Source organism: Canis aureus, chromosome 36 (genome assembly GCF_053574225.1).
Source record: "Canis aureus isolate CA01 chromosome 36, VMU_Caureus_v.1.0, whole genome shotgun sequence".
Lineage (NCBI taxonomy): Eukaryota > Metazoa > Chordata > Mammalia > Carnivora > Canidae > Canis > Canis aureus.
Genome location: NC_135646.1, coordinates 20,154 through 44,372, shown reverse-complemented (window position 1 = coordinate 44,372; position 24,219 = coordinate 20,154). Strand labels below are relative to the sequence as shown.

Here is a 24,219-nt window from a genome sequence, read left to right as displayed (position 1 = left end):
GAAGCTTGGAAGTATTCACAAGTAGAAAAATCTAGAGTCTGCTGAATTTGAAAGATTTGGAAGACAGGAAGCTGGTTAGAGACCTCTCCCTTCCCCTGGCAATGGCAGGCTAAGGAGAGGATGGAGTGGGAATGGTGTGCACTTCCACCATTTGGCTCACTGGGGGATGATGCACTTATGTCTTGCTGCTGGTACCCACACCCAAGCATCTAGAATGAACCCACTGGAGAAAACTGCCTGCTGGGAGTGGGGGACTTCATTAATAAGAGGCTAGGAGACTACACGGGAGCAGGACCTGAGGCTGGGGAGGTAGGGAGAGCTTGTTGCAAGAGGTTAACCAGAAATTACATGCTTTTGTCAAAGAACTCAAAGTGCACCTCCATAAGAAATATCTCCAGCCAGTGTTAGCTGAAAGAGGCATGACAATGCCTCCTCAGGAGGGGCAGTCCCACTGTCAGGCCCCCACCTACCGACACATCCTGAAACATAGAAAGTAAGACACGGGCTTGAGGCACGAACATAATGGACATAATGATTCAACGAAGATTAATCTTGTCACTTGAGAACACATTCTACTTCAGAGCCATCTCTGTCCCTCTTGGAATGTGTCAAGGTTAACAGAAACGTGTTCACTTATTCATTTTAATTAATATTATTTGAGCACATACTCGAGTAAATAATGTTTATGAAACACACTTTATGAACACAAGCCGTGCATGCTCAGCAGCATTGCTTCCGACAGTATGGCAACCAGCTGAAGATTAATCCCTCTGGTCTTGGTATTTGTAATCACAAGCACAGGCCACTCTATTTTCTTTACATACATCGCGTACTAATGAGAATTTCATTATTTCATTAGAATTTCATGACTTTCATGGTTAAGATTTATGGGTAGAAATGGGCAAAAGGTCTTCTTGCCAGAGCGCCCACATAAAGCAAGCCCTTTGCACTTGCTTGCATTCAAGAGGCGTGGTGGCCTCCGCCTACAGACCAGCGTGGCCCTGGCGTGTTGCACCCGGGAAGACGGGTCACTGGAGTCTGAACTCACCCGGGCTGTGTGACCAGCGCTGTCTGCAGGAACTGGTTTGCTGCTGCCAGGGCCAGGCGTCAGCCCAAGGCCACCTCACCAGCCTCCCGTGGGGCGACAATGGGCATCCCGAGCCAATGGGAGTGCCACCCTCTTCGTGTTCAGTGACTCAGTCCTGCTCCCGTGCCTGCCAGGTCATGATGACAGTCGGAGGAGGCAGTGCCCAGGTCCAGGGGGATGTCATGTGGTTCCTGGGGCCCCACACTCCCTGGTGAGCAGGGGAGCACTGGGAGGCTCCCTCACCAGGGCCTCCATTTAGTTCAAGGACAAGAGTTGGAGTTGGAGGTGTGTTTCCTGATTGATGCTGGCAGTGTCTGGCCCGCTGATCTCACTTACCCCTCCTGCCTCTACATCTACACTCAGTACAGCTGCCAGGTGGTCGATGGTAGAGAAAGCTCTCAGGTAAGGTCTATTTCTCAGGCAACTTCACAACCAGCCTCCTTGGTGTGCCACTTTTGGGATTTGCCTGCTTCCTAACATCTTATCCACCTTTTTAAACACACTGAATTTCATTTTCTTTTATATACATATATATTTTATTTTTTAAGGCTTATTTATTTATTTATTTATTTGAGGGGGTGGGTACGAGGAGGGGGACAGGGGGAGGAGCAGAAGGGGAGGGAGAGAGAATCTCAAGCAGGCTCCTCGCTGATCTCAGGATCCTGAGATCATGACTTGAACTGAAATCCAGAGACACTCAACCGACTGCACCACCTGAGTGCCCCACTGTGATCTCCAAAGTGCATTAGACTTCGTGTAGTGGGGAGAGAGGGCAAGTTTTAAGCCTGTACATTTGTTGCTAAACTAGTACTCAAGGTAAAAAAAAAAAAAAAAAAAAAAAATTCCCAGGGATTGCATCCATCTGCTGATAGGAGTTAAACATTTCTCAAAGTCGCACTGTATCCTTCAGGTCACCCAGAACCTTCTGATGCCATTTCAGGAGGGGAACTGGCTAGACCGGCTTGGGGGTGGGGAGGGCAGCCTCTCTGCTCCTGATTGAGTTTGAAACTGGAGGCGGATCCTTGGGCTGCATCTGGTTTCTGACCTCTGCACTATTGCGTTCCTGGGTTATGGGTGCTGGTTTGTGCGCAGGGAGCCACGGCAACGCCTCCAGCCCCAGCACCAGCTGGAAGCACCGCACCCCCACCCCCCAGCTGTGTCCACCTCGCCAGATGTCCCCTCGGGAGGGGTGGGCAGGCCCCTGGAGAACAGCCTGGCTTCCCAGCCCTTGAACAAACATCATCTTTATCAAGGCTTATCTATCTATCTATCTATCTATCTATCTATCTATCTATCTATCTATATTTTATTTACTTACTCATGAGAGACATAGAGAGAGAGGCAGAGCCACAGGTAGAGAGAGAAGCAGGCTCCCCGTGGGGAACCTGATGCGGGACTCGATCCCAGGACCCCGGGGTCATGACCTGAGCCAAAGGGAGACGCTTCACCGCTGAGCCACCCAGGCATCCCAAGGCATTATTTTTTAATGCTGGTTTTATGATCCTGTGTTTAGCCAACTGAGACTTAAAGATTCTTTGCCAAGATAATTAAAGCCATTAGCTTGAAGCTCTTGGTGTTACAGAGAGCCCTGCCCTGGTGTAGCCGGCACTCAAGTGGCAGAGGCCCTGGTGCTCCAAGAGACTTCCACCAACCTTGTCTTTATGTTTGTGGCTCAGAGACATTACTCAAACTTTCCAAGGTCACAACACCAGTGGAAGTAAAGGTTCCAAGTTCAGAGCCCTCTGAAAATTTTGGACGAGAGCCGTAGGCACCACGGGTTGTGGTTCTGAAATATGCTTCTCAGAAGAAAGAGGTAGAGACATTGAAGACTCATTTGAACAGGAATGATTCCAAGAAAATGCACTTTTCTTTGACACGTGTTTTTGTCTTTCTAAAAAATTTTCATTTTGCCATACTTCTGGAAGAAAATGTTATCCATGACACTTGTTAAAGAATGTTGATGTGGATTTTATTCAGGAAACTCACCTGCTGTGGGCTTTGCACTGGGAGGAGGGCTGAGCTATGAGCACCCAGGAAGAGTGGGGGCGCATGACCGGTGCTGGTAGATGGGAGCACCAAGGCTGGGCCATTCCTACTGGACCAGCCTAACAGCATTCTTGCTGAAGCCAGCCAGGGTGCCAGGATCTAGGTGGAGGGACACACAGCTGGACAGCCCCAGGTCGGGCCTCTGGGGTTAGAGGAGCCCACCGGGGAGTGTCTCCATGGCAGCTGGGCCGAGCATCTCATCATCAGAGGTGCAGAGGTCCCCAGAATGCTGTTTGTTTCCCATCTGTGGTCTGCAGATCATGACCCAGGGCCCGAGACTTTACAGTGTTGTTTGGAATATCTCTGCTGCAGAGCTAACTACGTTCTCTGGTGAGAACCATGTGGATCTAAAGTCTCCCCACTCTCCCTGTGCGTACTTGGTCATCCCACCTGGTTTTTACAAGTAGGCAGAAAGGGCAAGATCACACCAGCCACCTGCTAATGTCTTTTAAAAATCTGTTTTTTTCCGTAACCAAGCAAACAATGAGCATGTATTGTTAACCTGGTCAGAAAGGAGAAGGGAGGGCAGCCCTGGTGGCCCAGCAGTTTAGCACCTGCCTTCAGCCCAGGGCGTGATCCTGGAGACTGGGGATCGACTCCCACATCGGGCTCCCTGCATGGAGCCTGCTTCTCCCTCTGTCTGTGTCTCTCATGAATAAATAAATAAAATCTTAAAAAAAACAAGAAAGGAGAAGGGAGGTTAAAACTGTCCCTCCCGCCTCCTCTAAAAAAACTCATTTTGATCACCTCCACATACCTCATTGCATAGTATTTCAAAACTCAGCTTCATTGTTTAGCTGCTGAGGGTAGTTAGACAAGTTATTTGGCCTTACACACGCCAAACCTTGGTTTCCTTATCCAGGAAATATGCAGGTCCGCCCACGAGTATCTGAGGCTGTGCCAGACCCATGTGAAGTCTGAATGTACCATTTCCAGAAAGCACCTGCCAGGGCACCTTACGCCCAGTATGTCTTGTTGTTGGGACTGTAGGAGGGAGGGGGCAGGTGCTTGCCCGACACGCAGGGCCCCACTGGGGAGGAGAGTCCAGTGGGTCCTGCATCTCCCCCAGACGTCTCAGTTCCACCTGGTTATTTATTGCCAGTTATACCTGTAACGACTGACTCCATCGCTGAACACAAAGGTGCAATCCTTGAATATCTAAGCTCTAGCTGAGGAATTTTTGGCCTGTGTGAATGAGCACGCTGTCGCTGGGTATTTCTGAGCCTCAGCATCTTACTTCTAAGGCGGCACAGGGGCAGGACAGAGGAGGTGACCTGCGAGGCCCACAGGCTCAGCAGCAGGCTGTGCTTCCTGCAGATTCCGCTTGGAGCCAGCGGGCACCCATCAGAGGGGAGCTGAGCTCCGAGGCGGGAATGCACTCGTGAACCTTCTTCCTCGCATGCTGAGGATACATGAGGAGTTCATGGTACTTTATTTTGAAAGGGCTTTTAGAACTTACTTGTCTTATTTTATCCCCAAATCGACCCGAGAGCCAGGTGAGTCTGTGGTTCCCGTCAACAGCCACAGGGGAAGGAAAATCAAGACACATGCCTGTGTCTCCGGGGTCTGTCTCAGTTTTAATTCGGTTCAATAAAGGTTTTGAGGGCCCGTGGGCAGGAGGCGGGGGGGGGGGGGTGCAGCGCGTGGCCCACGCACCCCTCCGGCTGGAAGCCCCCGAGCCCCCGCGCCCCCCCGCCTCCCTGCGCCCCCGCGGCCCCCCCCCCGGCGCCCCCTGCGCCCCCCGCGCCCCCCGCGCCCCCCGCGCCCCCGCAGACACTCGCTGGTCGCGGAGCTACACCCGCACGGCCTGGGCGCCGGGGAGGAGAGGCCAACGGGACCCCCTGCCCCCTCGTGCAGGTCACGTCTTGGCCTGAAGACGCAGGAAGTAACCAGGAAAGGAAGTTCATAAAGATACAAAGTGTCCAGCAGGAAAGAAAGAAGCGGCTCCGGGGGTGCTCGGGGGCGAGGGCCCTGCGGCTGGCGGCGCCCCCGGCCTCGGAGCACCTGCGGCCGCTGGGGGGCCGGTCCCGCGGGGCAGGGGGAACCCCGGAGGCTGCGTCCCCGCCGCGAGTCGGGCCGCGGGAGCAGCAGAGCCCGGGGAGACCGCGCCCCCCGCGCCCCCCGCCCCCGCCCCCCCGCGGGCCTAGCGCCGACCTTCGCGGCGGCTGCGCCCGGCCCGGCCCGGCCCTCGGTCCTCCCGTGTCCGCGGGGCCGCTCCAGACCCGCCCTAGACCCGCCGGGAGCCCCCCGGCTGCCCGAGCCTGCGGCGGGGCCCCGGGCACGCGGACCGCGGGGCCGGGCGCTGAGTCACCGCGGCCGCCGGCGCATCCAGGGCCCGTGGGGTCCCCGCCCGCAGCCTCAGGCCCGGGACCCGCGCTCCGGCCCCCCCCGCCCGTGGTTCCGCCCGCGCCCCCCCGCGGCCCCCGCCCGTGGTTCCGCCCGACCGCGCTAGGCCCCGCCCCTCGGAACTGCGCATGTGCGGCCGCCTCTGCGGCCCGGTCGGACGGCGCCGGCGGTGAGTGCAGGGGGCGGGGCGCGGGGGGCGCGGGGCGCGGGGCGCGGGGCGGGGCAGCGGCGGGGGCACCAGCGTCCCCCTCGCCCGGGCCTGCGCTCCCCTCCCTGGCGGCGCTGGGTGACCGCGCGGCCGGAGCCGGGCCCTGGACCGCACCGGGAGGCGGGAGGCGGGAGGCGGGGGCGGGGGCCGTGCAGGGCGGGGGGGCCGTGCGGGGAGCGCCCACCCCCTCCACCCCGGACCTCAGCCTCGACCCGGGCCCCCCCTTGCCCCCCCTCCACCCGGACCCCCCCAACACCCTGAGCCCCCCTCCACCCGGACCCCCCTTGCTCCCCCTCCACCCTGAGCCCCCCTCCGCCCCCCCTCCACCCGGACCCCCTTGCTCCCCCTCCACCCTGAGCCCCCCCAGCGGTGAGCCCTCCCGCAGCACCTCCAGGCCCTGCTTGCCACGCAGTTTCCGCAGAGCACCTCCTCACCCTGGAAGCTGGCGCTGAGCAGGACTGGGGGCTCTGGGGCCTGTGGGGAGCTCTCTGTGACAAAAGCGGGGAAACCAAGTGCGGCTGGAGGCTGCCGAATTGAATGGGGTCCCTGGGAGGGACAGGCCCCGCCTCTGTGCGGAAGGATGGATGCACCTGGGACGCGGAGGCCTGTATTGCAGAGAGAAGCAGGTGTGCCGCAGCTCGTGTACACCTGATCCCACATTATGGGAAAAAATAAGAGTTTATATTTGATGAAATGATTGAACCCAAACTAGTAATGCTTCCTAGAGCTGCCTCGGGGGACTGGGGAATTGGGGGTTTTGTTTTTATACTTTTGTGCCTGTTCACATTTCCTAAACTTTGTTCCTTGAGTCTGTATTTCTTTTTGACTTTGGAACAAGTGTTTCTGCACACTGCCAAAGTGGAATTCTCAAAATGCTACAAACCTTGTTCTCACACAAATGGGGAACACACGTCAGGTTACTTTGATCCTCAGGAGGGTCACCCTCGCAGGATGACAAAGTCCACAGAACGCGAGCGATCGCAAGGAACAGGAGATGAGCTTTGGGGGGTCCTGTGGGGCGCTGGTGAACACGGTGCCTCCAAACCACAGCCTTCCCAGCTCCTTACCAGGGTCGTAGCCAAGACTCGAGGTTCAGTAAGTGACAGCCTCTCTCCCACAGGTGACCGTCGGGCGGCTCTTAAACAGTAATCCAGCATGACAAGAAAAGTGTGCAACCTTTCTTCATCTTGTTGACTCTTTTCCAAATTTTAGGTCAGTTACGGTAGTCAAATACAGAAATACTGCTATCTGTAGTAATTTAGCACTCCAGGAATTCAGTGGGTGTCAAATGGAGCTCAAAGGGTGGCCACAGAGTCCCGTCCCTGGAGACAGGGCCACCAGGTCACACTGCAGCCCTGAAACTGACACTCATTAAATTTGTAGTGCATCAGCCTACACCACCAAATGTTAGAAAAGGAAGAAAGATGAAGTTTGTAGATAGATTTTTCTCAAGGAAATTAAGGTCTGCGCCGTCAGGGTTGGGGCTCTGGGCACCCCCAGGAGCCAGTCCCTCCTGGCCACAGCTCCCCCCGCCCCACTGAGATGCAGTGCTGGAGGGCCTGGGCTTGGAAGCCATCCATCTGGCCAGAGGGGCTGAGTGCAAGCACCACCCCCCCCCCCGCCCCCAGGGAGCAGTGATTTCCCACTGTGACCGCCGTGGACTTGAGGCCATATGAAGAGGCCCTCTGGTCTGAGAGGTGGGCATGCAGTGGAATAGCCATGACCCTGGTGTCCCCTCCGCCGTGTATGGTGGAAGGGATGTGGTCAGGCTGACGGGCCAGTGGAAGTCTGTCCTGCCCTGTCTGCCTTTCCACAGTAGGGCCTGGCTGAGTTTATGGGTGCGGGCGGGACTGCAGCTATACTGCCATCGTGTGGGTTCAGGTAGCACTGTGACTCCGTGGAAGGGGCAGGACCTCCGCAGGGCTCCAGGGAAGGCTGACTTGCTGCCCCGCCCGGGTCCCTGCAGGTTCCTGCCACCCGAGGCCTGGCCTGCTTCCCTTGGCGGGCTATCTCGCTGAAGCATCCCCGACTGGGAGGTGCTGAGTGATCTCCCCAGACCCCGACACACCCACGGTGATGGGAGAGGCCAGGCCAGCACAGGCTTGCTGCCCCACACGGTGCGGGCAGCTGTTTGGGAGGAGCAGGTGAGGAGGGGTTTGAACAAGCGTCGGGATCCGAAGGGGTGGGCAGAGGGGGCTGTGAGGGAGTGGTTTCTGTTTCTTTCCCTGGCACCCTCTTTCTCAGCTTCGGCTCTCCTGTTGGTTTCAGCGTCTGACCCTAACCTGTCTGTAGTTTCTTTCTTAGATCTGAAAGTACCTTCAAAAAGGTTGTAGAAGATTCCCAGAACTTTGCTGTGGTGTACTTTAAAGGACCGAGGATTTTCCTGCATATCCAGGCTCTTGGGAAGGGCTCAGGGTGCCGCCCAGGCCTGCCTCACCTGCCGTAACGGGAGCCTCCCCACTGAGCCCTTGCCGCAGGGTGCCTCACTGTTGGACTCCGGCGTGTGGTTCAGAAACGGGGCCTGTGCTCCAGAGTCTCCCCAGGTGCTCAGGGGCCCACATGGTGGGCGAGCAGCTTCCTTCCCCCAGGACGGTGCTCTCTCAGTGCTCCAGGTCCTTGGTGCTCCTTTCAACTCTGGAGGCACATTCTATCTGGGAGCGTCAGGACCACACTTGTCCCTGTGCTCTTGGTGGGGAGCAGGGACGTCAGAGGAGGGGCCGTAGGAAAGAGGGACTCGCGGGGGCCTGCTTTCAGGGTTTCTGTCCAGCAGGATAATCCGGTTGTTTTAAATGGATCTGGCTCTCCTGTAAAACCGCTAAGGCCTGCGGGAAGATCCACATGTTCTTTCAGTCATGCTAGCTTGGCTTGGAGGAAGGAAGACACCAAACCATTGCACTTCAGAGTCACTGGTTTTTATAATCAAATGGGGACCAGAGATCATGCCAGCTGGGTGGCTCTGCACCTGCCTTTGGGCTCCTGGCTGTCGCTCCAGGGTCAGGAAGGCAGAGCCTGCAGGTTGCCCCTGTCCTGGAATTTTCTAGAGGTAGGGAGGAAGCACCAAGGACCTGAGGTCCGATGTCCTGCCGAGGTGCCAGTCCCTTCCAAAGCAAGCAGACTGCATCGAAACATGATACAGAATGACCCAGCTGAACGTGCCTGGCACATGACAAGGTGTTTGGATTAGTAACCACTATCCTACTGTCCTGCGTTTGTGTGTACTTTTTATTCTTCTCAGGAACTGGAGAAACCCAGGATGGTTAAGTAACTTGTTTTCTTAGCTCCTCAGTAGTAGAACCAGGATCAGAACCCAGTGCTCTTGCTCCTTGGGCCCTGGCACCCTGGAGCCCCTCCGTCCTGACCTGGACCTCCCTAAACAGCACCTGTCCTGGCTGTCTCCAGTGGGGGAGCCTGAGTCCTGCAGTCCTGGGGACCCTCCCATTTCAAGACAAAGGCACCACAGAAGTTGGGTGACTTGGCTAAGAGCATATTGATGTAATTGTGGTGAGATGAGAACCAGATCTCATGACTGACTTGTGTAAAAGTACAGAAGAAGTTTTAGGAGGAGTCTGCATTTTCACAGAGTTTACAGTTTTGTGCAGTGTGACCGTTTCCACGGTTAGCATTACCTGCTTGGTGGTGAGGCTTCCTTTCTCCTGAACCCTGGAACTCTTTGCCGGAAGCCAGTCTGCACCTGTAGACCTCATAGTCCCCACCCTCTGGGGTTAGAAGGTGATTTGCAGCAGAACCAGATTGTTGTGAGTGGTTTTATGAGTTGGGTATGGACACAGGAGCACACACATCAGAGGCTCAGGAAAACAAGGCCATTATACTCCTAGGTCCCAGAGGTGCCAGGCACACCATACCACCCCCCCGCTGGGCCACCCAGGGGAAGCCCCAGATCAGGAGGCAAAAGACAGGAGGCAGGGGAGGAATTAGGCTGCTACCTTTGTTGGGGTTTCTATAGGAAAAGCAGGACAGAGTGAACAATTCAGGACAGGCTACATGAATAATTTGGCTTTGAGTAATAAGGATGGCCCTTAGTTGCCAAGGACCAGGTGCCCTGGGATGATCAAGGCAAAGGAACAGTGCTCCTGGGTGCAGGGACGGTGGGGCAGGCAGGGTGGAGGGTGTTGCTCCGGGTGCAGGGGCAGATGGGGCAGGCAGGGTGGAGGGGTGTTGCTCCAGTTGCAGGGCGGGGAGAGGAGGGAGGACTTTGCTAGGTCAGCTCCTGGCTCTGCTGTCCCCTAAGAGCAGCTGGCCCTGGGCGGCAGTCTCTGGAGCCAGAAGGGTTCTGGGAAGTCAGAATGTCCTGGGAGAATCACCACGCTTGTGCCCAGGTGCCGAGCTCCCAGGTGTCCCGGTGCCCAGCGCTCTTGCTGGTCCCCTGCCCCCAAGAAGCCTCATCTGTGTGCACGCAGCCTTGGCAGCATTTCCCTGGGCCCATCAGAGCAGCCCGCTGCCACCGCCGTCCCATCCCGTGCACAGCACACACTCGGTCCGGGTGGACGTGTGCAAGGAGTGTGCCCTCGTCCTGTGCCCTGGATCGGATTCCTACAGGAGCCTGCCTACTTCAGAGGCTGTGCTCAGAGAAGTAGGAAGACACGCTCCTCCGTGACCTGCCTTTGGTCACCCGACCCTCGAATGCACGTGCTCGGCGGTTGGGAGCGCTGGTTTGGGTTTGGGGGAGATGAGCCGTACTGTGTGTGCCCTGGCCTGGCGCGGGACTTCGGGTGGCGTGGCGGTCTTGCTGGTCGCTGCAGGCCGCACGCAGGTGCACAGCTCCTGTGCTGGTGGCCCGGGCCTCCCCTCCGGAGCTGGATGCAGCGCTCGCCCCGAGCAGGCGCTCCCGCTCTGGCCTGGTCGTCCCTCCGCAGACGTGGGGCGAGTCCCCGCTCCCTGAGGATGCGCGGCGGGCCTTGCAGCCGTGGGGCGTGCAGGTGGAAGTCAGGCCTGCAGAGCCCTGTTGCACCTGGTCCTGGGCTCCCCTCCTTGTGCCGGGTTTCTGCCCCGAAGTCTGACACGGGGAGGTCGGGGGTTCCCGCCTGACGAAGGCCGCAGACTGGCGGTCGCCGTTTGACAAACACGTCCAGACTTCTGTAGATGTGACCATTTGAGCCCCATTGGAGGTGCACGCGGACGTCAGCTCGTGTCTTGAGCGTGTGCTGCGCGTGGCCCGGCCCCGGGGTTCGGGGTGGCGGGGCTCCCGGAGCCGCCGTCTGCAGTCTGAGCGTTTCGAGACACAAAACTGATGGAGTGTTAGAGCCGGAGCCAAGGTCCTTGGCCTCGTCCGCTTCCTCTGGTGGAGCGGGCGTCGGGGAGAGGCAGGGACCAGGGACACCGGCTGGGGGGAGCACAGGGGAGGACCCTGGGGCACAGGGGTGGGGGCGAGGGGTTTCCCGGGAAGGGAAGACTCGGTAGGGCTGGAGCGTGGCGGGGGCGGGGGGGCAGCATGGGCCCGGGGGACCTTGTTCCCATCCTGTCCCGCTGACTAGCATAAGCTGCCCGACCTCCACCTCCCAACGTGGAGGGGGATCGTCTTCAACGTGCTGGCAGTCGGACCTGAAGTTCATGGGTCCCCAAGCATTGTCACCCCTAAGGGGGTAGGAAACGGGTTGTTGTGAAAGGAAATATTTTGTGTTTCTGGGCAATGATAGAATGGGACTTCTGTTTCCACACTGTATGGGTAGAAGTCAATCGAACTTACGTTTTGAGTGTGTCCGTGATGCCTTCCGTGCCCGCAGGCAGCCCCTGGCACTGGGGGACTGGAGTGCGGAGACGACGCTGATGAGCTCTGCCCACGGCCCGAGGGTTCAGTACATCATTCTGTCTTTACGTACGCAGCGTAGGGGATGGTTTTCGTGGTTGGAAGTACAATCGCTGGAAGAGGGTGCAGCCCAGGGCTGGGGGCTCAGCAGGGAGCTGTGGGCAGGGCCCTGCAGGAAGCGGTAAGCCCTGGCGTCTGGGGATGGGCACGCACGGTGGCCTTGCCGTCCTCCAAGCCCATCCCTGAGGACAGACTTCACGCCGTGCGGCAGGTTAACAGATGGGAACCGGGACCGAGGCTTTCCTGGGGTGTCAGGCCCTGATGGTGACAAGTGACTGTCCTCATGCCTAGCTGTGAACACCTGCCGTGTGCCAGGCTTTGTGGCAGCCCCACCGCCGCCGCAGGCAAGCTGTGGGACGAGGGGGTGTGGGGGGCCTGTGACGCGCGGATGGGCCACAGCACGGCCCCGTGCACGGAGCTTGGCCCTGCACACCACGGACGACCTGGGCAGTGTTCTCGTCTCGCGATCCAGGGGCTTCGAGAAGCACTTAGAGAGCAGCCCCCGAGCGACATCCGAGTGTGTGCGGCGCCGTGGGGCGTGTGCACAGTGCGAGTCCCAGGTGGCCCCAGGACGGGGCCTCGTCCTCTCTTGTCCTCCAGGGGCCGGCGGGTGTTTCCTTGCTGTGTCTGTGGGTCTTCAAGCGTGGTGAAGAAGCTTTAAAAACCCTGTTTACAGGGTTGTGTGCTCGCTTCTGCTTCGTCAACGCAGAGTGACCTGTTCTTTCCCCAGATTGCAGACGGATACATGAAGGTCCGAGGGGCACCTGCACCGCCTCCGCTTCCTTGGACCGGCTGCCGCGTGGGCCCAAAGCCCGGTGTTGGCCCTGGGACGCCGTTAACGTAATAAATTGAGGACAATGACTCCTATGAGCGATGGGGGGACATCAGAAAGCATCTTTGACCTCGACTACACGTCCTGGAAGATCCGCTCCACGCTGGCGGTGGCTGGCTTCGTCTTCTACCTGGGAGTCTTTGTGGTCTGCCACCAGCTCTCGTCCTCCCTGAACGCCACCTACCGCTCTCTGGTGGCCAGAGAGAAGGTCTTCTGGAACCTGGCGGCCACGCGCGCCGTCTTCGGCGTTCAGAGCACTGCTGCGGGCCTGTGGGCCTTGCTGGTGGACCCCGTGCTGCACGCTGACAAGGCGCGCGGCCAGCAGAACTGGTGCTGGTTTCACATCGCAACGGCAACCGGATTCTTTTTTTTTGAGAACGTAGCAGTTCACCTGTCCAATGTGCTCTTCCGGACATTTGACTTGTTTTTGGCCATCCACCATCTCTTCGCCTTTCTGGGATTTCTTGGCTCCGTGGTCAACCTCGGAGCCGGCCACTATCTGGCTATGAGCACGCTGCTTCTGGAGGCGAGCACTCCCTTCACCTGCATTTCCTGGATGCTCCTAAAGGTGAGTGTTTCTCACAGGGCGTGGGGGGTCATTTGCAGCGTCTGCACAGGTCAGCCCAAGCCGGGGAGCTGTGGAGCCATCCTGTCTTGTGCCTGTACAGCCGCTTTGTTCTACACGCGCTGTATACTCACCACCAGGTAAACCAGAGCACGCAGACTACTTCGGTTCCATGTTCCGAATTTTAAATCTTATTGGCTTCTAGCTCCACAGCAAAACAAGACTCAGTGGACCTTAGGATTCTGTCAATAGAATTTTATAAGGCCCAGAAAACGTGATTCTGTTTTTCTTTTTTTTTTTTTTAAGATTTTAGTTATTTGTTCATGAGACACACAGAGAGAGGCAGAGACACAGGGAGAGGGAGAAGCAGGCTCCATGCAGGGAGCCTGAGGTGGGACTAGATCCCGGGTCTCCAGGATCATGCCCTGGGCTGAAGGTGGCGCTAAACCGCTGGGCCACTGGGGCTGCCCGTGATCTACCCTCTTAACCAGTTTTTAAGCATACGTGACGTCACTGTGGACAGCGGGCCCAGTGTTGTCCAGCAGAGCCCTCGAGTGTGTCCCCCGTGCTTGGTGGGAACTCCATGCCTGGTGATGAGCACCTCCCGCTGCCCCTGCCTCCAGCCCTGAGCAGGTGCCACTCCACACCGTTCTGTGAATTTAATTTAGATCCAGAAGCAGAAGCATGCCGTGTTTGCTTTCTGCAGCTGGCTCGCCCCTCCGAGCTCCGTACCTAGGCTCCTGCACATTGCGTGCCGCAGAATCTTCTGGGGCTGAGTAGTTTTGCATGCTGTGCGCACCACGCTGTGTCTGCTCGTCCGCCGTGGGCACCCAGGTTGCGTGCACATCTTAGCCGCTGTGAAGAGCAAGCGTTGCAGTGAACGTGGGAGGTGCTGACAACTCTTCGAGATCCTGATTTCAGTTATTTTGGAAGAGTGTTCAGAAGTGGGATTACCGGATGATGTGGTAGTTCTGTTTTAGAAAAGAAAACCTCCGTGCTGTTGCGCACAGTGGCTGCCCCATGTCCTCTTCCCACTGGGATTGTGCGAGGGGCTCGCGCACACGGGTCCCTTGGTTGTTGGTTGTAGCCATCGTGACAGCCTTGCGGTGGTCTCATGGTGGTTTGGGTTCGCATCTGCCGGGCGATCAGGGACCTCAGACACAGTGGTGAGCCGTCTCCCTGTCTTCTCTGGAAAACTGCTCATGTCCTTGCGCCATGTTTGAATCCATTTTCTTTCCACTTTCGAGTTGTTCTTTATGTGTGTTGGAGAGGCGTCTGTTGCTGGTCACGTGGTCTGCAGGTGCCTTGGCCCCACTGGAGCTTTGCTGTGAAGAAGCTTCTTAGCTTTGCACGGCCCCAATTGTTTATTTTTATCTCTGTTGCCTGTGCTCTTGCTGTCGGAGCAATCATTGCCAAGACGGGAGTTGTGAAGTTTTTTCCCTGTGTTTTCTTCCCAAAGTGTTAGTTTTGGATCTTCTGTGTCAGCCTTCACATTCTGACTTGTCTTTTGTGTCTGGTGTTGGAACATGGTCTGTTTTCGGACCTTTGCACATGGCTGTGTGGTTTCCCAGCACCACCTGTGGGAGGGACTATCTTTTCCTTGTTGTGGGTTCTTGGCCCCTTGGGCAGGCCAGTTGGGTGTACCTGGTGGGTTTATTTCTGGACTCTGTGTTCCGTTCCATCGGACTCCACGTCAGTCTTCCCCCACGCCATACGGTTTTGAGAAGCTTTGTAATACAGTCTGAAATCAGGAAGTGTGACGCCTGCATGGATTCTTCTTTCTCAAGGTTAAGATGACTGTTTGTGGTCTTTTGTGGCTTCCTTGGGACTTCTTTTAAAAACATCTTCTATCTCTGTTGAAATTCTCACTTTGCTCATGCACTGTCCTCATGATCTCCGTGGCTGGCATCTTTGTGACTGTTGCGGGTGCATGTCTGTCGGATAAATCATTTGACTCCATTTCCTTAGGATCTGCCTTTGGAGACTTGCCTTGTTCCTTCGCCTGGACCACCTATGCCTGAGTCTGCTCTGGCCTGAGTCCCTTGCTGTCCGTGCATCACACAGAGTGGGCACTTCCCGCAGGCCCCCCACACAGTCCTCATGCAGGAGCTGACCCCCTGGCCGGTGTGGCCAGGGGTTCTAGGGTCTCTGCCGGACCTCCCACGGGGAAGAGCAGGCCGTGTGCAGTCTGCTCCCTGGTGTGGAGCTGGCGTGGGGGGGCGGAAGCTACGGGGCCTACCAGCCCAGCCATCACCTCTTCTCCCCACGCAGCCGGACTCTGCAGAACCCATCAGAAGTCCAGGACTGGCAAGACCGAGGCCAGCCCTCTGCAAGGGCAGAATCAGGGTGCTTGTGGGGAGAGAGGGTCCAGCCTCCTGCCCGCCGTCTTCTGACCTCGTGTTGTTTTCTTAGGTTCATGTTTCTGAATAGGGTTGTCTTACTACTGATTAGAGGCATCAGGACCTACCCTCATTATCTGTGTAGTATTTGTATCCTTTTTGTTTTTGAAAGACGTATGTCTTCTAAATACAATCTTGATTCTCATTTTGATATGAAAATGTTTAAGTTAGGCTCCTGAAAATTATATTTTTATATATACATTTTTAAGATTTTATTTATTTGGGCAGCCCGGGTGGCTCAGCGGTTTAGCGCCACTGTCAGCCCAGGACCTGATCCTGGAGACCCAGGATCGAGTCCGCATCGGGCTCCCTGCATGGAGCCTGCTTCTTCCTCTGCCTGTGTCTCTGTCTCTCTCTATCTCTCCTGAATAAATAAAAGAAAATCTTTTAAAAAAAAGATTTTACTTACTTATTCATGAGAGATACAGAGAGGGAGAGGCGGGCTCCATGCAGGGAGCCCAAAGTGGGACTCGATCCTAGGACCCCGGGGTCATGCCCTGAGCCACCCAGGTACCCCAAGAATTTTTAGCAGAGAGGTTTTTTTTTTTTAAATAATAAATTTTTTATTGGTGTTCAATTTGCCAACATACAGAATAACACCCAGTAGCAGAGAATTCTTGCCATCTTTTCTGGCATACTGTTCACAGGATATTTTATGTGAAACATGAAATACTGCTTTTTGTTTCATAAATGTCTGATGGAGTCACCACAAAGGGGTCAGGTGACGGGCACTCCTGTAATGCTGTGGGAAGCTTCGGGAGAAAATCATGAAGTGGGAAGAATCATCAGTGCCTTTGGGTCAACAGGGTAAACAGTGTGAGAACGTGGGAAGTGGATTACCAGTGTCCATGGGGCTGACTGTCCACCCATAGCAAACATCTGTGGAGCACCTAGAAGGCGGCAGGCAGTGGTACCGTCCCCCAGGGCCACCCCTTCCTGGTGCTGCAGGAGGCCTTGTGAGTGTGGGGACAGGTACAGGCTACCCTGGGCAGCTCGGGGAGTGCTGTGGCTGGCAGAAGAACCAGGGCCAGTGTGCTGGGGAGCTGCCGGCTGCTGCTCAGTTAAGCACCTGGAGAAATCGTGGGGAGTGCAGGGTTTGGAGATGGTGTCAGGTCCTCAGGCAGGAATGATTTGGCGGAAGGTTGGAAATCATTAATGGAGTAGAAGGTCAACCCAGGCAATGTCTAAACGATCATCTCGGCTGCTGGTCCAGGTGTGGGTCGTTTTTGATAAGATGCAGAGACTTGGGAGTCGCCTGCATCCTGTGCACCTGCGGGTCCTCCTCATGCCCTTGGCTTTTCAGTACTCTCCTTGTGGGGGCATTGTCTCCACGAGACGGGCTTCCCGAGGATGGAGAGCAGGGGCTGAGACCTCCCTGTGTTCTCAGGCCATAAGCACAGCTCCAGCGTTGTGTTCGGGTGTGGATGGAGGGCCAACAGAAGGCTGTGTCCACATCCACATGCAGAAGAATGAAACTAGACCACTCTCTTGCACCAGACACAAAGATAAACTCAAAATTGATGAAAGATCTAAATGTGAGACAAGATTCCATCAAAATCCTAGAGGAGAACACAGGCAATACCCTTTTTGAACTCGGCCACAGTAGCTTCTTGCAAGATACATCCACGAAGGCAAAAGAAACAAAAGCAAAAATGACCTATTGGGACTTCATCAAGATAAGAAGCTTTTGCACAGCAAAGGATACAGTCAACAAAAGTAAAAGACAACCTACAGAATGGGAGAAGATATTTGCAAATGACCTATCAGATAAACGGCTAGTTTCCAAGATCTATAAAGAACTTACTAAACTCAACACCCAAGAAACAAACAATCCAATCATGAAATGGGCAAAAGACATGAAGAGAAATCTCACAGAGGAAGACATAGACATGGCCAACACGCACATGAGAAAATGCCTCGCATCACTGACCATCAGGGAAATACAAATCAAAACCACAATGAGATCCCACCTCACACCAGTGGGAATGGGGAAAATTAACAAGGCAGGAAACCACAAATGTTGGAGGGGATGCGGAGAAAAGGGAACCCTCTTACACTGTTGGTGGGAATGTGAACTGGTGCAGCCACTCTGGAGAACTGTGTGGAGGTTCCTCAAAGAGGTAAGAATAGACCTGCCCTACGACCCAGCAATTGCACTGCTGGGGATTTACCCCAAAGATGCAGATGCAGTGAAACGCCGGGACACCTGCACCCCGATGTTTCTAGCAGCAATGTCCACAATAGCCAAACTGTGGAAGGAGCCTCGGTGTCCATCGAAAGATGAATGGATAAAGAAGATGTGGTCTATGTATACGTGAAATATTACTCAGCCATTAGAAATGACAAATACCCACCATTTGCTTCAACATGGATGGAACTGGAGGGTATGATGCTGAGTGAAATAAGTCAATCGGAGAAGGACAAACATATGTTCTCATTCATTTGGGGAATATAAATAATAGTGAAAAGGAACAGAAGGGAAGGCAGAAGAAATGGGTGGAAATATCAGAAAGGGAGACAGAACATAAAGACTCCTAACTCTGGGAAACGAACTAGGGGTGGTGGAAGGGGAGGAGGGCGGGGGGTGGGGGTGACTGGGTGACCGGCACTGAGGGGGGCACTTGATGGGATGAGCACTGGGTGTTATTCTGTATGTTGGTAAATTGAACACCAATAAAAAATAAATTTATTATTAAAAAAAAAAAAGAAGGCTGTGTCCAGCATTCCTGTCCCGACCATCCTTCTTACAGAGGAGCCCGCTCACGCCATGGTCAACGGGGACCTACAGCAAACTTGCCAGACAGAAGCTGGGGCTGTAATTCACACGTTTGAGAAAATAGATGATTAGTGATCCGGAATTGTTTTTGTTTTGTAGGAATTTCTTTAAAAGAAGAAATGAAAATCTTCCCTGTCTTTTTCCAGTCCGTAGTGGTGATCAGTGTTGTTTTTGTTTTTGTTTAAGATTTTATTCATTTAGGGCAGCTGGGGTGGCTCAGCGGTTTAGCGCCGCCTTCAGCCCAGGGCGTGACCCGGGGGTCCCAGGATAGAGTTCCATGTCGGGCTCCCTGCATGGAGCCTGCTTCTCCCTCTGCTTGTGTCTCTGCCTCTCTGTGTGTCTCTCATGAATGAATGAATGAATAAATATCTTTAAAAAAAAAGATTTTATTTAGTCATGAGAGAGACACAGACAGAGGGAGAAGCAGGCTCCAGGCAGGGAGCCCGACGTGTGACTCGATCCCAGGACCTGGGATCATGCCCTGGGCTGAAGGCAGATGCTCAACCGCTGAGCCTTCAGGCACCCCTGGTGATCAGTGTTCCATGGTTTCATGTGTATTTCTCCAGACTTGTCTGTACCGTCTGAAGCCAGGCATGGCCACCAGCCTCTTGCAGGACGCTCTGCTCTGCGTGGGAGGAGCAGGGCTGGTGGGAGGCCCAGCCTCTGGTCTTCAGCATCCTCAGAAGGAAGGGAGGCTCCAGTGGTGGGTGGGTGCAGGAAAGCGATTGGTTTTGGACTTTCCTGTGTCCCTACAGCTTGCTGGGTGCTGTTTGTGCAGGATCGGGGGGAGGGATGTCCACATGTTCACTTCTTAGTACCGTCAGGACAGTGACTGCACCAAGCCAGTGGACCCTAGCAGCACAACTGGACCCCATGTTAAGGTAGCTTAGGTCAGTTATTCTAGGTGTTTCATTCCTCATTGTAGTTGACATACTACTAAACGTAAGTAACCATCCTCTATAACATTAAAACCTTTTAAGCTTTTACTAAAGCTTCCAGAGTCCTGCATAGTTGGGCGTCTGGATTCAAGAATCTGCCTGGCCATCCAGGGCTGACTTGTTGAGATAGTAAAGGATGTAGATCAAGACAGCAGACGTCACCATAACTAAGATGGTTTTTCTATGCAAACAGTGGCTCGTTCTTAGCATTCCCTTCATGAATGATTCTGAAATGCTGGTTAGAGTTAATAAATGCGTTGCACAGGACTCAAACCTCTAGATAAAATTCACCCATGAACGCCTAGCCCGTAGTGTGAATGAGGTCATGAAGATTTTTGTACACATGTGCTGTGCAGTGCTAGCAGCCGGGAGCCAGAGCTGCACAAAGCAGCATTGTCACAGACTTTGTTCCTGTCCCTGCTTAGGGCACTCATGATGACGGTGCCCGGATTATGCCAAAGAACGCTCAGTTCTCCAGCTTTGAGCTTTCAGAACTCAACATCTTTACTATATGAGTTCACATTCATGATAGGAACATTAATATTTTAGCAGTGAGGGAATGATGGAAAAGAGCCCTTTGTTCTGTGAATTTTGGAGAATGGCAACGTGGGACGCAGTCCGTGCCGCTAAACATGAAGGAGAGGTGATGGAGAGGTGGCCTCCAGGTGTCCTTGGCTACCATGGAGGACACACTTTGTTCCCCAGGAGCACTCTGACATTGGAAATGTCAGACTTCCACGGTTCTGTGCTTGAGAAATGTGTGCTTGTGGCCCTACTCGTACAATCCCACGGAAGATACCCGCTGTCATGAGTAGTAATCAAGCACTCTGCCAGCTGTAGGCGGAGACTTGGGAGGAAACACGGATGATGGACCAAGCTCTGGAGGTGGAGTCTGTACTGGCATATGTATGTGTTGTTCCCTTGGGAAACAGAGTGTGGCCGAGTCCAGAGGAGCTTGCACAGGGGAGCATAGCCCATGCAGCTGGGACCGGGTGACCCCACCTGTGTGTGTCCAGGCTCCACCTGGTGCTGCCAGTGTGTGTCCAGGGAGGGCACACAGCATGCATGGCCAAAGCCAAATGTTGCCCATTCCCACCTCTGGACCTGGTGATGGGGCCACTTGGCAGGGACCACCCTGTTTCTCAGCAGATTGGGGCAGGCTACAGTGCTGGGACACTTGGTCCCTACTGATAAAGGACTGACTGCAGTTGTAGCTTCTCCTCCAGACAGCCAGGAGCCTATGAGAACTGGAGCCTCACCCTCTGGTTTTACAGACAAGTTAGCAGACGCATTTGGTTTTATCTTCCTGTCACTTTGCCATCAGGATGATGAACACACATTCTCCTGGTCTTAACTTCTCCCCTGTGCATGTCTCAGGCCCCTGTAGTGTGGAGGTGCTACACTTGTTTCAGATTTGTGCCTCCTTGGCTCCCACTCCTGCATTGTCGAGGTCCCCGGGAAGCATGTGGCTATGATCCACCTTGAGTGGCACCAGACACAGGCCTGTTGTTCTGTTTGCTCCAGGGTTGGAGCAAACTAAGTGCTTGGTGAGTTTGTGAAAGGCTGCTTGTGTGGTTTGAAGATGGCACATGCTGCACGAGCAGAGCAGCGTCCAGCCCTGGAGACTCCGGTAGGGAGGCTGCCGGCAGAAGGCCTGAGGCCCAGCAGCCGGGAGCGCCGGGTGCCCAGAGGAGGAGAGCCCTGATGGAGCCTCCACGGGGCTTTCCATCTGCCCTTCTGTCTCCTGGCCTCACGTCCATGCCTTCCACGCTCGTTAATCAGCTGCAGCATTTCATGTTTAAACTCTGCCAGAAGAAATAGATGCTGCTTTGGGGTGTTATTGACGCCTACCTGAATCATCAACAGACTAGAAAAAGGCACGCACGGGTGTGTCTGCGCTAAAAGAAGTAGACCATTGGATGTTTGGTGAGGTTATTTTTGAGCAAGTTCACAGTATTTCAGACAACAAGGAAGTTCCTTATTTTTCTTAGTTTATTTTTCCGAAGTCATCAATTCATAGATTCTCGTTTTCCTTTGTCAGAGCTGTGTGGACACATTTCATGACATGTGAGATTAGGATTCCTTTCCTGTTTTTAACAACACCCTCTCGGGAGTTGGTTTGCTGTGGCCCCTTCAGGGTTCAGCATATGGGACTCAAGCAGAGCTGGTTCCCTTTCCTGAGATCATACTCTGTTGCCTGCTTGCAGAGTTTTCTTTCTGTAAAAGCAAGACCCTGTCCCACCCTGGGAGGGGGCCACCTGCAGCTCGGAGCTCCCGAGGAAGCTTGGGTTCAGCAGAGACCAGGTTGCAGAGGCTGGTGTGGGAGGTCTGAGGGGGGCTGGGATGTGGTGGTGCTGGAGGTCCTGGTGCTGGAGTGACCCGGGGCCCGACCGTCCTGGGCCCGACCATCTTGGTGCCAGACGTCCTGGTGCTGGTGAGGTCCCACCTTGGTGTCTAGGATCTGATGAACCACCTTCAAGTTCTCTGTTCAGTGTTAGCTACAACTACTGGAAAGTAGTTTTAGTGTAAATTTAGTCATTTGAAGGAAAGTCCATTTTTGCCTGGTGTCCATGGGCTCCTGGGGAAAAAGTATCACACATCAAAGTAGGAAACGTTAGTCATGGTCAGCATCTGTCCTCTCAGCAATTCCTGTCCCCGAGCTGCCGGACGGGAGCCTGATGTGACAGTCAGTACGTGGGGGTCAGGGGGACATAGAGAGACTGGAGTGAAGTTGGAGGGGAGACGGGACTTTGCTCTTGGGAGAAACAGGAGGAGCCAGTGGGACTGGTGAGGACACCCCCCACTCTGGGCGCCAGTGCTGCCTCAGCGGGTGGTCTCCTGCCCCCATGAAGCCTCAGGGAGAAGAGAGCTGGGCTGTGTTCGGTTGGATAGATGAAGGCAGTAAGTCTTCCTCAAAGTGAAGAGTGTTGATGGTCGTGCGTTGAGCCTCGTGTGTTCTGTTTGCAGGCTGGCTGGTCCGAGTCTCTGTTTTGGAAGCTGAACCAGTGGCTGATGATCCACATGTTCCACTGCCGCATGGTGCTGACCTACCACATGTGGTGGGTGTGCTTCTGGCACTGGGACGGTCTGGTCAGCAGCCTGTACCTGCCACACCTGGCACTGTTCCTTGTCGGGCTGGGCCTCCTCACGCTCGTCATCAATCCATACTGGACCCATAAGAAGACGCAGCAGCTTCTCAATCCGGTGGATTGGAACTTCGCGCAGCCGGCACCCAGAAGCAGCCGGCCGGCTGGGGCCAACGGTCAGGTGCCACAGAAGAAGGGCCAGTAGCCACCGGGAGCCTGGGACCGCAGAGCGCGGTGGCCTGTGTGCGTGGGCTCCTGCAGGCGAGGCCCTGAGTGCTCTGTCCAGGATGGTCTCTAAGTCGGACCAACCGTGTCCTTCATGTGAATTTCTAAGTAGCCGCCAAGTGTTTCTCAAGCCTTGGTTTGCCTCCGGGGGTTGGGGGGCGGGTCTTTGCCATCACAAGTCTGCTGTCCACTGTGCTTTGTTCCTGCACGCCTCAGCGTGTGGGGCCCTGAGGAGCACCACAGAGGGGATCCAGGGCAGACGCCAGGCCACCTGCCGGGGAGGAGGGGAGCGCCCTGTCTGGGATGCTGTGGTGGCCGCCAGCCTGCTCTTTCCCGTCACACGGTCAGTGTGTGGGGGAGCTTGTCCAGTCATGCTGTCCTTCCTCGTGGGGCAGAACTGCCCCAAGCTACAAGGCGGTCCCATCCGTGCCCCCCTCGGAGTGTCCCGTGTGACGTGTGCAGCGCCGTGTGCAGCAGTGCATCTGGTGGGGGCACATGCAGACAGCTAGGGGGACGCACGGCCCCGGACCGGACCCAGCCCGACCAGAGTGTTCGTGACGGCGAGGCCCGTGGGCTTCATGGGTCAGGGGACCTGTGGGAAAACAAGAGGTGTGTGTTCATACGCTATGGCTCACTTGGCAAAATAAGGTAGAAAAGTTTTGGTGATTGGATTTTTCTGGACCAAAGGACCATTTTTAAAAGACTGAGTCGCTGGTGGGCTTCCCAAACAGACCCTTGTTCCGTGGCTGGTGTTTCTGTGGGCTTCACGCCCAGGCAGTGGCCGCTTCCCGCGGTGCTCCAAGGGGCTCGGCGGCAGGGCTTGCGGTCCTGGCTTGCTCTGCAGCAGCCCTTGCTGGGTGCCTAATAGGGGTGGGGGGGTGGGGGTGCATCCCGAGGCAGTTGCCTTCGCCACGCCGCGCCTCATGGAAGTCACAGCCACCTGGCATGTATGCTGGGTGACACAGGCACCCCCTTCCGAAGGCTCGCTGAGGCCTTTCTGCCTTTCCCAGAGACCTGTGTGCGTACAGTCACGTGTTCCAGGGAAGGGAGCATCCTCCATGGGTTTCCATCATGCAGTGAGAACAGGCACAGAGTAGGTCTGCAAAGTGCTGCAGTGAGAACCTTAGGGGAGCAGGGGTCATTTCGGCTCACGACCTGTGGGCTGCGGGGGGCGGGTGGGAGACCCGCACAGTTTTATTCTAGCCATGATCATGCAATTAAAACTAAAAGTTTATTTTTTATTTAAATCCCCTTTCATGTGTTTGGAAAAACACGTGTTTATCGGTCACAGAGATGCCTGACTTGTGCTTGTCAGAGAACACGGAGCTCTCACAGTGATGTGTCTTCCGTGCTGCTGCTTCGACTTTATTGATCATGCTTAGTTACAGATGTGCAATACCTATTTATCTCCCCATAAGAAGTCATTTAGATCTCAGCCATACCCAGCGTGCCGCATCCCTGCCAGGACTGCTAACAGGAGACCCCGCGGCCTGTAGACCTCCTTGATCTCGTGGAACAGAGATGGCTGGCATTTCTGATGGGATGGAAATGTAATAAAATAGTTTATATTTATGGACCCAGAAGGATGTCTGTTGTCGTCTCTCTGTACTGTTCGTGTCTGCGAGTCTTCTGTATGTTGGAGATACAGACTGATTATCAGTCTCTGCGTTCAAAATTCAGTTGAAGGTCGGTCCTATTTAGCTTGAGTTTTATCTGAACTACACCAGGACCATGACCCTTCCAGGGCTCACCCTTGACGCCCTGTGTCTCTGTGGAGATGTGGCTTTTGTGCAGGGAGAGGGAAGGGCCAGAGAACACATGAGCTCGCCCACCTGCTCCCTAGGGCTCCCCGTGACCCGGGGCTTCCCATGACGAGCAGGAGAGCAA

General features: G+C 55.1%; 1 protein-coding gene across 4 annotated transcripts; it reads left to right on the top strand.

The window, feature by feature from the left end:
* Positions 1-1,088: 1,088 nt before the first annotated feature.
* Positions 1,089-23,915, top strand: CLN8 (CLN8 transmembrane ER and ERGIC protein). 4 transcript variants are annotated; one of them, XM_077885618.1, is made up of 5 exons: positions 6,105-6,313; positions 6,808-6,899; positions 7,654-7,831; positions 12,242-12,911; positions 21,989-23,915. In XM_077885618.1, the coding sequence occupies exons 4-5, from the start codon at positions 12,369-12,371 to the stop codon at positions 22,310-22,312; spliced, it is 867 nt and encodes a 288-aa protein (XP_077741744.1). In that variant the 5' UTR covers positions 6,105-6,313; positions 6,808-6,899; positions 7,654-7,831; positions 12,242-12,368; the 3' UTR covers positions 22,313-23,915. The 4 variants fall into 4 exon arrangements, with proteins under 4 accessions (XP_077741743.1, XP_077741742.1, XP_077741744.1 ...); XM_077885617.1 differs by lacking the exons at positions 6,105-6,313; positions 6,808-6,899; positions 7,654-7,831 and adding an exon at positions 1,089-1,489; XM_077885616.1 differs by lacking the exons at positions 6,105-6,313; positions 6,808-6,899; positions 7,654-7,831 and adding an exon at positions 5,538-5,648.
* The last annotated feature ends 304 nt before the right edge of the window (positions 23,916-24,219 follow it).